We start from the raw sequence: 13,540 nt of genomic DNA, 5'->3' as shown, positions 1-13,540 counted from the left end.
TCTGTAGAATTACTTGAGGCTGCAACAATTATTTGAGGCTCTAAAATTATCTACGCTCTCAAATTATTTGAGACTATAAAATTATTTGAGGCTTTAAAATTAAATGAGTGACTAATATTCTTTGAGGCTCTAAAATTACTTGAGGCTCTAAAATTACATATTCTGTAGAATTACTTGAGGCTGCAACAATTATTTGAGGCTCTAAAATTATCCATGCTATAAAATTATTTGAGGCTCCAAAATTATTTGAGGCTCTAAAATTGAATGAGTCACTAAAATTCTTTGAGACTGTAAAATTACTTGAGGCTCTAAAATTATATATTTTGTAGAATTACTTGAAGCTGCAACAATTATTTCAGGCTCTAAAATCATCTACGCTCTAAAATTATTTGAGGCTCCAAAATTATTTGAAGCTCTAAAATAATACATCAGATCTTTTCCTAAAATTCTTCCACTAAAAAAATTGTCAAAAAGAGAAAAAAATAGAAGACACGAATCTTCATGAAACTTTTCCGTGCCTTATTTTTCGATCAGCGCATCACGAATGCCCTCGAATAACTTCGAAAGCTGTAAAATTTCAGTAGTGAACTTACCTCTTCGTTCAAATTACTGACGAGTAAGACCGCCGACGTTTGCGCGTTCGTAGGCACACGCACCCCGAGACCAGCCGCACCCAGAGGGAACCCACCGAGTCCAGCCAACCCTCCAGCTGGTGGCACACCGTTGTAAGGCCCCGCCAAGGGCGAGGGCAGACCGTGCATGGCCGCGAAGGGCGTGGGCAGCACACCCGGTGCCCCTGCAATGGACTCTACTTCAGGAAATTTACAAACTGTTGTTAGCACCGATCGACCTTGGAAAATATACGGGCTGTTCAGAAACATATTAATTCATCTAAATTTCTTTGCAAGATTAAGTGCAAGTTTATACATCTCCATATGTGAAATATTTTATGAGGTACATGAGGTGACAATTTAAGTCTAATTTGCATTTAGACAAATTACTTTGCATTCTGCAAACATAAGTGCAAATCTACCCATCGATTAGGGTATCAGCTAGAAAGTTCATTTCATTGATATGTGAAGACTGCAGTCTAATTTCTGAACACCCTATATATGTTGCATTGGAGGAGAAGAATCGATGTGGTTGTAGGGTTTTTGAAAATGGGGATACATAGGTTATTTGTAGAATGTCATCAAGTTAAGAGTATGTATGGATAAGTAAGGGATGGAATTCATTCATATGTATACGTTAATTTGAACAATTTTTCATAATCAATTCCTACTAACTTTAAATCAAATTTCCACGAAAAATTTGTATTGAAAAAAAAATAATAGAAACAAAACTATGGATTCAAAATGGAATGAAAAAAGCGTGTTCATCGGTGGAGATAACACCTCGTATCGGGTTCCTCGGTAGAGATGCAATTAATTAATTTATCCAATGGAAATAATACCGTCTGACCGCATGCAATTGGATGCCGTTCGAAAATCGAGCTGAAAACAAGCGGCAAATTGGAAGTCGGACGAGATGCTCGCAAAATAACAATTCATCATGAACGGTAACCGAATGGACCGAAATTAATTCTAATGGACTGTACAAGCGATTAATTAATTGATCGATGGTTAACGACGACGCGATCGATCGATAATTCGCAATGTCACGTTCGAAAGTTCAACGAGCAATTTCTAACGAAAGTCGATAAACAACGAGCGATGACGGAATAGTTGTGGAAGGTACTGATGGCAAACCATGAGGTGGCGCGTGAGGTGGACCCAAAGTAAAAGTTAGAAGATTGGGAAATAGTATGTAAGGAAAGTTGGTGTGTGCGAGTAGGTCAAATTTCAGAATTTCTAGATTTCCATATTTTCTGGGGTTCATAAGTTTCTTAGGATGCACAGAGTTCCTATAGTACTTAGAGTGTATACAGTCTCGAGAGTCTTTACCTAAGACGCCTTAGATTCCATAGGCCATATGTCCATAGTTTCCCCAGTGTCTCTAATTTCGCAAGGACTTTCACAGTCACTTGGATTATCACGCACCGAATACTCACGCGTCGAATTACCACGCACCGAATACTCACGCGTCGAATTACCACGCGCCGAATACTCACGCGTCGAATTACCACGCGCCGAATACCTAAGCCTGAAATTACCACGCACCGAACTACCACGCGTGAAGTTACTACGCGTCGAATTACCACGTGTGAAATTACTACGCGTCGAATTACCACGCGTCGAACTACCACGCGTTAAATTACTACGCGTCACATTACCACGCGTCGAACTACCACGCGTTAAATTACCACGCGTCGAACTACCACGCGTTAAATTACCACGCGTCGAAATACCACGCGTCGAATTACCATGAGTTAAATTACTACGCGTCGAATTACCACGCGTCGAACTACCACGCGTTAAACTACTACGCGTCACATTACTACGCGTCGAACTACCACGCGTTAAATTACCACGCGTCGAAATACCACGCGTCGAATTACCATGAGTTAAATTACCACGCGTTAAATTACCACGCGTCGAATTACCACGCGTCGAATTACTACGCGTCGAATTACCACGCGTCGAATTACCACGCGTCGAATTACCACGCGTCGAATTACCACGCGTCGAATTACCACGCGTCGAATTACCACGCGTCGAATTACCATGAGTTGAATTACCACGCGCCGAATTACCACGCGTTAAATTACCACGCGTCGAACTACCACGCGTTAAATTACCACGCGTCGAACTACCACGCGTTAAGTTATCACGCATCGAATTACCACTCGTTGAACTACCATGAGTTGAATTAGCACGCGTCGAACTACCATGAGTTGAATTACCACGCGTCGAATTACCATGAGTTGAATTACCACGCGTCGAACACCCACGCGCCGAATTACCACGCGTTAAATTGCCCCGCATCGAACCACCATGCGTTAAATTAGCACGCATTGAATCACCACATATCAAATTACCACGCGTCGAATTGCTACGTATTGAATTACCACGCATCGAATTACTACGCGTCGAATCACCACATATCAAATTACCACGCGTCAAATTACCACGAGTCGAATTATTACGTACCGAATTACCACGTATCGAATTACCACGCGTCGAATCACCACATATCAAATTACCACGCGTTGAATTACTATGTATCGAATTACAACGCGTCGAATCACCACATATCAAATTACTACGCGTCGAATTACCACGCACCGAATACTCACGCGTCGAACCACCATGAGTCGAATTACAACGCGTCGAGTTACTACGCGATGAATTAGCACGCGTTGTACAGCGAAGTATCATATAACCACTCACAGAATTACGAGTACCTGCACAGTCCCTTGGATTCTTAGGTCCTACATCCCCACATTCAATATTCCCTGCAGACTACAAATTAGAATACCTAGTTCCCATAGTCCCCAGAGTCTCCACAGTTCCAAACCCCCAGATTCCCTATATATCCACAGTTTCAGTCTCCAGTGCCAAGTTCGCTAGGACCTCCACGGTCCACAGTTCCTCGGATTCCCAGGTCCCCACATCCCCACATTCTCTACAGTTCCCGAATTCCCCAGATTCTCACAGTCCTCGGAATCGCCATATTTCCTAGCTTCCCAGAATCCCTAACGTTCCCTTGGATCATCACAGTCTCTACTGTAGACAAGCCAGGAGTTGGCGCGTAGGTCGAGCCAGAGTAAAAGAAGCCACTCGCTCCACCTAACCACCGTGAACACTTCCAGTTACATTTCGACAAATAAGAATAATGACCATAACTGCTGAACGCGATTCGCGCTATCTCGAGACGTTTGTCGACTGCCATTTTTGGTCCAATTGGTGTGAGCCGATATACCGAAAAAGGCGTCCATTTTTCTATTCTGATCAATAGCAGCTGGGTCACGCGCCAACTAGTGGGTTGACATCGGTAGTTGAAAAATAGACACGCAACGGGACACGGTGAACAAACAGTTCGCGAAGGAACGCTATAGAGAAAGCCGCGCCCGCGGGCTGACGCGAGCGGAATAATGGAAACACGGAATAAACCGGCCGCGGAAATCCCGGGAATTCAATTTTCATAATGAAAAAACAGCCACGGGGCCGCGGAAATTTCAATTCGACCGGCCAACTTGCCGGCAAATTTCATTTCACGGTTATATTCTCGACCGACACGCTGAGTTTCTTCCACGTTCAACCGTGTCCGGTTAGTATTATTATTACTTAGCTACTGGGGGGGCTAATTGAATCTTCTATCGATTAGGTTATGGTCGCTGCCCCTAACCGTGTCGACGAACGTGGTGTGGCAAGTGTGAATAAATTATGATATCGTTCAACGGGGATGAAGGATAAATTTTCGAGATTGAGGATGTATTTTGATAGTGAGAATTATTGCGACCGGGTGAGTTGCAATTTGTGGAGCTGGGGATTTTGGGATTTGGGGAATTGGGGATTTTAGGAATTGTGATTTGGGAGAAGGTAGAATTTGAGGAATTGGGGTTAGGGAATTTAGGAAATTGGGAATTTGGGGAATTGGGAATTTGGGGAATTGGGAATTTGGGGAATTGGGAATTTGGGGAATTGGGAATTTGGGGAATTGGGAATTTGGGGAATTGGGAATTTGGGGAATTGGGAATTTGGGGAATTGGGAATTTGGGAAATTGGGGATTTGGGGAATTGGGGATTTGGAGAATTGGGAATTTGGGGAATTGGGAATTTGGGGAATTGAGAATTTGAGGAATTGGGAATTTGGGGAATTGGGAATTTGGTGAATTGGGAATTTGGTGAATTGGGAATTTGGTGAATTAGGAATTTGGAATTAGGAACTGTAGGATTACGTGAATGTACAAATTAAAGAATTTCGGAATACGTAAATCCGAAAATGCAAAAATCGTTGAAACTCACCGGGTATTCTAGCTCGCGGTTGCGATCCAGCACCCATCAACAGTTGTGGAAGAAGTTCCCCCCCGAGAGCAAGGGATGCCGCGTCTAAGTTCGCGTCACCAGTTGGCAGAGAAGGGTTGGTGTAATCCCTCGACTTATCGTTGTTGTATTTCACGTTCAAGTTTTGCATCTTGCTGTAATCGATGCGTAACGTGCAACACGAGTTGTAGATGTTCTGTCCTTCCAGCGACTGAAACATAAAGAAGAAGCAATCAATACAATTTATTAATTATTGCTTTATTAAAAATAAAGTTAAATTGTTTCAACTTTCATCGATCGCTCGTAACAAGTGAGTAATGAATTCCCATTTAATATCTGACATTATTTATCATTTGATCGCATTACATTTTCGTACATATATTTACTGTTGCGATGAAATTAATTTTAATGAATTATTCCGGTGGTTTGGCTTACTTCGCCGTGAAACGTGGCTAAATTAATTGCGAAAGTTAATTATACTTGTACTATCGTAACGTTCTTAATTGTATTTCATTGAAACATTACGCTTTTTGGATTTCACAAGGCAGAGTTAGAGAAAGATTTTACTTTTCTATTTGACTGAAACAATTTTTAGTTTTAATTTAAGACAAACGAATATTCAGTAAATTGTTTCTTAAATTGTTTATAAAAATGAGTACCAAAATTTAGAAGACAGAAAAACAATTAACAGATATAAAACTCTGAACGTTCAAAGCAAAATATTTAATTAAAAATATGTTATAATTTCATTAACAAATTTTATTTAGTGACAGCAGTATAAAAAAATCAAATCTTAAATAAAATGTACAGAAGAGATTTTTTTGTACACGTCATTTTAAAATGATTTAAGCAATGTTGTTTATATAATTGTTTAATTTGTAAAAAGATTGCTTAAACATCAGGATTACTGGAACGTCAACAGCCTTTCAATTACGTACGTAAGATTTATTACTTAGAGTCATCTGCCGCTTAAACCGTATCTTGTTCTCCATTTAATTGTAGAACCCACTTCTACCCTTGTAAATTCCACCAGCATCCACTAATTACACTAATTAGACTCACTCTATCTTTCTCAACCCCTTGTTCGAATCACCACAAAACACAAGATCCAACCCCAAATGGCAACCAATCTGTCCCCAAAACGATTCAACGCGAACCACATTTTGCTTCCTTCGTGTTCTCCCTAAGTAACTCGTCAGATTGAATATAATTTAACGATTAAATCAGAGGCGACTCTTCTTGTGTCACAAATTTATTAAGAGTCAAATTATTGACTGATTTGGTGGATAATATCGTGACGCACTCATGATGGATCGGTGACGCACTCATGATGGATTGGTGACGCACTCATAATGGATTGGTGACGCACTAGTGACGCACTCATAATGGATTGGTGACGCACTGGTGACGCACCCATAATAGATTGATGACGCATTGGTGACGCAGTCATAGTGAATTGGTGACGTACTCATGATGGATTGGCGACGCACTGGTGACGCACTCATAATGGATTGGTGACGCACTGGTGACGCACCCATAATAGATTGATGACGCATTGGTGACGCAGTCATAGTGAATTGGTGACGCACTCATGATGGATTGGTGACGCACAGGTGACGCACTCATAATGGATTGGTGACGCACTGGTGACGCACTCATAATGGATTGGTGACGCACTGGTGACGCACTCATGATGGATTGGTGACGCACTGGTGACGCACTCATAATGGATTGGTGACGCACTCATGATGGATTTGTGACGCACTCATGAAGGATTGGTGACGCACTGGTGACGCACTCATAATGGATTGGTGACGCACTCATGATGGATTTGTGACGCACTCATGACGGATTGGTGACGCACTGGTGACGCACTCATAATGGATTGGTGACGCACTCATGACGCATTGGTGACGCACTTATAATGGATTGGTGACGCACTGATGACGCACTCATAATGGATTGGCGACGCACTCATAATGGATTGGTGACGCACTGGCGACGCACTCATGATGGACTGATGACACACTCGCGACGCACTGGTGACGCAATTATAATGGACTGGTGACGCACTCGTGACACACGTATGACACACTTGTGACGCACTCATGATACCCTGTTTACGCACTCATGACTCATTCATGATGCACTTATGACATACTCATGACACACCCATGAAGCACTCATGACACATTGGTGACGCACTCGTGACGCACTGGTGACACACTCATGATGCACTCGCGACACATCTATGACACACTAGTGATGCACTCGTGATGGACTAGTGATACACTCATGACATACGTGACACACTTATGGGGCACTCATGACGCACTCGTGACGCACGCTACTGTCAGAGAGGTACAAAATAAATTCGTATGTTCAGCATAATTAAATTTGTCGTTCAATTTGATGGTATCTAATATTTTAATCATATTAATTTGTTTTGATGTTCTAATAGCGATGACGCAATGTGTAAATGATGAAAAATGTATAAAATTGTATGTTGAGAATAGAAAGTATTCTACGTTTACGTTACATATGCTTGAATAAATTTACTGAGCATTAAGACGTCAGAAGATTAAAATCTCTAGAAGTAATTACATCAATTGTGATATAATCGTGATCGTAAAACACGTGGTAGAAAATGTGTCGGTGAGACCGAAGGAAGAACGAAAACGTCTATTCGAAGCGTAGAATAGCTGTAACGCTAGACCGATGTAGTTCGGTTATCAAAGCGTTAAAATTGCATACGAAACGAAATTCATCGTACGCAATTAGCGGAGAATAATTAAATCATAAGCAGGCCATTCCACAGCGATCCCCCGAAGGCGAGGAAACGCAGGCAGCCGGAAACCGCGCGTACATAGAGACGATAGCCGGAAGGCTGGCCTCTCACGATGCAACTGCATTTGATCTCCATTAATAACAACGAGTACACGCCTAATGCAGTCGTAGCCTGGAAAGACGCGGCCTAATTACGTATGCACGCTCGATTCTGCATAGGTGCAGACCAAACCACGGACGTGTTTGACCCCCGTACGCGCCGCTGGCCGTGTATTGTTACAACATGCACGCGTGCACACGCTTTGCCTATCTCTACCGTCTACGACGGCCATATTTACACGGGCTAATGAATTTCATACATAATTACAGCTGGCCCGTGGCACGATCGACGGCTAAAGCTTGCCCTTTGCTGCGATCCTACGTCCGAACGAGACAATTTCACCCCTGGACATCGGAAACCGCCTCTAGTCAGAATTTATGATTTATTGCCCAGAAATCATGTTACAAAAGGGTTGTTTTATACTTATTTACTGTAATCTTGGTTGGAAGCAACTGTTTCAACATCTTGTATTAATTGGCATGATCACAGTATCTATAATTTTAAATAAGAGGTAGATAAGGTATTTCACCCTACTCAAATTCATAAAGCGGATGAACAATATGGCCGTAATTGTGGCCAGAACATCAGATGAATCTAATCAGAAGACTGATAAATCCCTAAAAATTGTAGTACTAATTTCATCTAACCTTGCTTAACTTAATTTAATCTCAAACTAATCAAATTCAACTTCATCAAGCCCCAATTCAACTTGTTTTAATCTCAACCCCATCTACCGTAACTTCGCCTAACCTTGACCTAACCTAACCTAAGTTGCTCTAATCTGAACCTAATCTACTTTAAATTGACCTAATTTCAATCTAACCTAACTTAACTTACTCTAATGTTAATCTAACCCAGTTCAAATTAACTTAATCTCAACCTAACCTAATTTAACTTGTCCTAATTTTAGTCTAACCTCGTTTAAATTAACTTGATCTCAACCTAACTTAACTTAACTTGTCCTAATTTTAGTCTAACCTCATTTAAATTAACTTAATCTCAACCTAACTTAACTTAACTTGTCCTAATTTTAATCTGACCTCGTTTAAATTAACTTAATCCCAACCTAACCTAACTTAACTTGTCCTAATTTTAGTCTAACCTCGTTTAAATTAACTTGATCTCAACCTAACTTAACTTAACTTGTCCTAATTTTAGTCTAACCTCATTCAAATTAACTTACTCTCAACCTAACCTAATTCAAATTGACTTAACTTCAACCTAACCTAACTTAACTTGTCCTAATTTTAGTCTAACCTAATTTAAATTAACTTAATCTCAACCTAACCTAACTTAACTTGTCCTATTTTTAGTCTAACCTAATTTAAATTAACTTAATCTCAACCTACCTTAACTTAACTTGTCCTAATTTTAGTCTAACCTCGTTTAAATTAACTTGATCTCAACCTAACTTAACTTAACTTGTCCTAATTTTAGTCTAACCTCATTCAAATTAACTTACTCTCAACCTAACCTAATTTAAATTAACTTAACTTCAACCTAACCTAACTTAACTTGTCCTAATTTTAGTCTAACCTAATTTAAATTAACTTAATCTCAACCTAACCTAACTTAACTTGTTCTAATCTTAACCTACCTTAATTTTCATTAACTTAACTTCAACCTAACCTGACTTAACTTGTTCTAATTTCAATCTAACCGAATTTAAATTATCTTAATCTCAACCTATCCTAACTTAACGTGACTTAATCTCAACCTAACCTAATCTCACTGTCTCTAATTTTAACTCAACCCAACCTAACCTAAACTGAAGTTCCAAAAGCATACAAAATGCATAAAAAATGTATGAAAAAGGGTTGTTAACCCCAAAATTTCAAGGCAAATTATGAAATAACGCGAGCTGGTTCGAAGCACTCCTCAAAATTCGCTTCATCGTTCGCTTTGTAGTCGCGTTTCTGTGACTTCCGTTAAATTGTAAAATTGCGTTTGCCAATCCCACGGTTGGAACGATCGACAAAGCCTTTTCAACCCTGAAAACAATGGTTCGCTGGAAGAAACAAAAAAAAAAAATGGGAATACACGTCGCACGGAATCGAAGCAACCAAAGGAGGGGCGGAAGCTTTGGTAATCGAGTTTCTTGGCTCGTTTCGAGAGCGAGCGAACTCGATCACAAGCGGAAAATTCGAAATTCGAGCGTTTTATTAACCGTGATCTTTGTCAACGAACGGAAATCACGTTTCCACGCGAACTCGAGTTTGCAGTTTTTCGTTAGAGTGTTCTGCAAAATACGCGGATTTGTTTCACGGAATTAATTTCTCTAAAACACTCTGGAAATATGAGAATTTGTAAAAAATCTTGCAGAAAAGAAAATTTGAAAATTCGTTAAAATTGACCTAATGCAAATTAACACCTATTAAAATTTATAAAAGACTTAAAAATTTACATATGCAAAAATCCGTGAGATTTGCAATGCAAATTAGCAACGAAAGTTGCAGAAAGATCTGCAAAAAATCGAAATTTTAATATCAAAGTGCAGAAACCAACTTTTAAAATCGAGATAAGGTAAATTATGGCGAAGTTGAAAACGTTGAGTGCAAAATTGAACGTGAAGCTTTATTAAGGCAAAGAGTAGATAATGAACATTATAAATCCGATAAGGCAAAGGAAGCTCATTTATAAAGGTTCACTTTAAAACGCCACGAAAAATCTGCAGCATCCGTTACAACGCAAGATAAATCTCATTCATTATAAATTTATTCCTTTATATCGCATTGTACGCGCTGCAGATCGGCGTGTTTTTATTCGTGCCGATAAACGAACATCGTTAAAACTTTTCCGAGGAGCTTACGAACGAAAAACTGTCGTTAATTACCGGAAATTACGATCTAAAGCTCAGTTAGCTACGTTCATCGACGAGGATAAACAGGGAATCGGAAAGGGATTAAAAGGGAGGGTGTTTCGAGCGACAAATTTTACCTTTGATGAAAATTACGCAAAATGTTTATTTTCTTGTGATTGTTGGGAAGTTGGGGAAAGTGGATGAATACAAAAAATGACTGGTTGGAAATTAATCAGAGGTAGCTCTAAGGAGGACTCAGGTGCTATTAGGATTGGGACTAATAGGGCTATGTATTGCATTCTTAGTAGGGTTGTAGGTTTCAATAAATTTCAAGGTATTTTTAAGGATTATACTCTTCTTAGGTCTACTCTTCCTATTGGATACTCTAAGGGTTTTAAGCTAGTTGTAGGTCCTAAGGTATTGCCTAGGTCCTACACTCCTTTGAGGTCCACACTCTCACATATCCACACTGATAGATCCACACTCTCATATATCCATACTCTCACATATCCACATTGATAGGTCCACACTCTCATATATCCATACTCTCACATATCCACACTCTCACAGGCCCACACTCTCACATATCCACACTCTGACAGGTCCACACACTCACATATCCATACTCTCACATATCCACACTCTCACATATCCACACTCTCACATATCTACACTCTCACATATCCACACTCTCACATATCCACACTCTCACATATCCACACTCTCACATATCCACACTCTCACATATCCACACTCTCACATATCCACACTCTCACATATCCACACTCTCATAGGTCCACACTCTCACATATCCACTCTCATACGTCCACACTCTCACATATCCATACTCTCACATATCTACACTCTCACAGGCCCACACTCTCACATATTTACATTCTCACATATCCACACTCTCACAGGCCCACATTCTCACTAGTCCACACTCTCACATATCCACGCTCTCACAGGTCCACACTCTCACTAGTTCACACTCTCACATATCTCCACACTCTCACATATCCACTCTCACAGACTTGATAGCCTCCACCACTGATCCCCTAAGCTAGCTATTTGACTTGAGCTTCACTTAGGCTCACAAGTCAACCTAGTATGGTCCACACTCTTACATATCCACACTCTCACATGTCCTCAATCTCACAGACTTGATAGCCTACACCACTGATCCCCTAAACTTGCTACTTGACTTGAGCTTCACTTAGGCCCACAAGTCAACCTAGTATGGTCCACACTCTCACATATCTACACTCTCACATATCCACCCTCCCACATGTCCTGAATCTCACAGACTTGATATTCTACACCACTCAACCTCTAAGTTTGCTACCTGACTTGAGCTTCACATAGACCCACCAGTGAACCTAGTACCTATGGTCCACACATCTTACAACATAACCTCCCATCTCCCTATATGCTGCTCTTGTTAAAAGAATGAACACCTGTTATCTTATCCCCATAATCCCAGCCTGAGCTCATAAACTTTCTATGCACCTTTTCCATATGTTCCACATGTTCCATATATTTCCCACTATTCCATATAGCACACTTATCTCCTAAGCCCGCTTCCATTAAAAGAATGAAGTTTCTATCCATTTTAAAAGCTTGATCTGACCCAATTTGATGGAACAGAAATAACATCGTCCTCCATAACATCCTGGTAATTTAACAGGATAAAAAGAATAGAGTGTAGTAAGTGGAGAGGTCCGGCAAGTATTTTTCCTCATTAATAAAAGGAAAGGAGTACGCGCAATTCCGGTCGGTGAAATATACCGGGCAGCAATTAAAATTTGCATTATTCGTGCCCCGGCAACTGGACACCGTTTAATGGATGGCACGATGTGTATTTCTGAAAATATTCCACGAAAAATTTCTATGTGTCCCGCGGGACGTCGGATAAACGGTTGCTCGACGTGCAATCTAGAGAAGGAGAACTTCCATATGCGTCGTTGAAATACGAGAAACGAAGGATAAAAAAAGGGTGGGAGGGTTGAAAGCGGAAAAACGGAGGAAAAGCCAAAGCGGATACTCACGAGTTTAGCGGTTTGCGCTGACAGCATGTCCGCGTACTGTATTAGTGCCTGGAAAGTACCTGGAACAAAAAGGAAATAATATTAGAATTAAATGCAAAAAGGGTTCTTTGAGAATTATGGTTTAGTAAATTTTGTAGTTTTACTACTTGTTCGTACTCGTACATGTGTTATACACGACACTGATTGGTATACTGACTCGACATGGGTTATGATTAATTGAAAATTAAAATTAATTTGAAAATTGTATAATAATTAATTATGAGGTTCATGAACTAACTCAACTTAACTTGACCTTATCTCGAGTTAAGCTACCTTAAGTTGATGAATTATGAACATAATCTTATTTAATTTTACTTAATTTCAATTTAAATCACCTAACCTCAATCTAATCTCAACTTAAGCAAACTTAACTTGTCCTACATCCAACCTAACCTAACTCAAATTGACTTAATATCAATCTAATCTAATTTAATTTGATTTAACTGCAACCTAACCTAACTCAAATTGACTTAATATCAATCTAACCTAACTTCATTTGACTTAACTGCAACCTAACCTAACTTAAATTGACTTAATATCAATCTAACCTAACTCAACTTGTCCTAATCTTAACCTAACCTAACTTAATTTGTTCTAATCTCTATTTAACCTAACTTAATATGTTCTAACCTACATCTACATTAGTCTAACTTCTTCTCATTTCAATCTAACCTAACTTAACTTGTTCTAATCACAACCTAACCTAATTTAAATTGACTTAAACTCTCAACCCAACATAACGTAACGTCATGTAATCTGAACCTAATTTAATTTAAGCTGACTTAATCTCAACCTAACCCATCGTAACTTAATCTAATCTCAATCTAACCCACTTTAACCT

The 13,540-nt window shown here is 39.8% G+C and overlaps 1 protein-coding gene across 11 annotated transcripts in view; it reads right to left on the bottom strand.

Moving 5' to 3' along the window:
* Positions 1-13,540, bottom strand: part of heph (polypyrimidine tract-binding protein 1 heph) — a 483,336-nt gene that overhangs the window by 18,568 nt on the left and 451,228 nt on the right. For 8 of the 11 annotated variants that reach the window (XR_013041017.1, XM_076541303.1, XM_076541298.1 and 5 more), the window contains 3 exons: positions 12,661-12,719; positions 4,908-5,136; positions 594-811 (listed from right to left, as the gene is read on the bottom strand). Coding sequence is in view for 10 of the 11 variants with exons in the window: in XM_076541303.1 (XP_076397418.1) it covers positions 594-811; positions 4,908-5,136; positions 12,661-12,719 (506 nt within the window). In the remaining variant the exon portion in view is untranslated. The remainder of the gene's footprint in view (positions 1-593; positions 812-4,907; positions 5,137-12,660; positions 12,720-13,540) is intronic. The other 3 variants (XM_012283864.2, XM_076541304.1, XM_012283865.2) reach the window with 2 other exon arrangements.

This window comes from Megachile rotundata, chromosome 16, assembly GCF_050947335.1.
Source record: "Megachile rotundata isolate GNS110a chromosome 16, iyMegRotu1, whole genome shotgun sequence".
Classification (NCBI taxonomy): Eukaryota; Metazoa; Arthropoda; class Insecta; order Hymenoptera; family Megachilidae; genus Megachile; species Megachile rotundata.
Note: the sequence above shows the minus strand (reverse complement) of the source record. Positions and strands in the feature narration are given on the sequence as shown.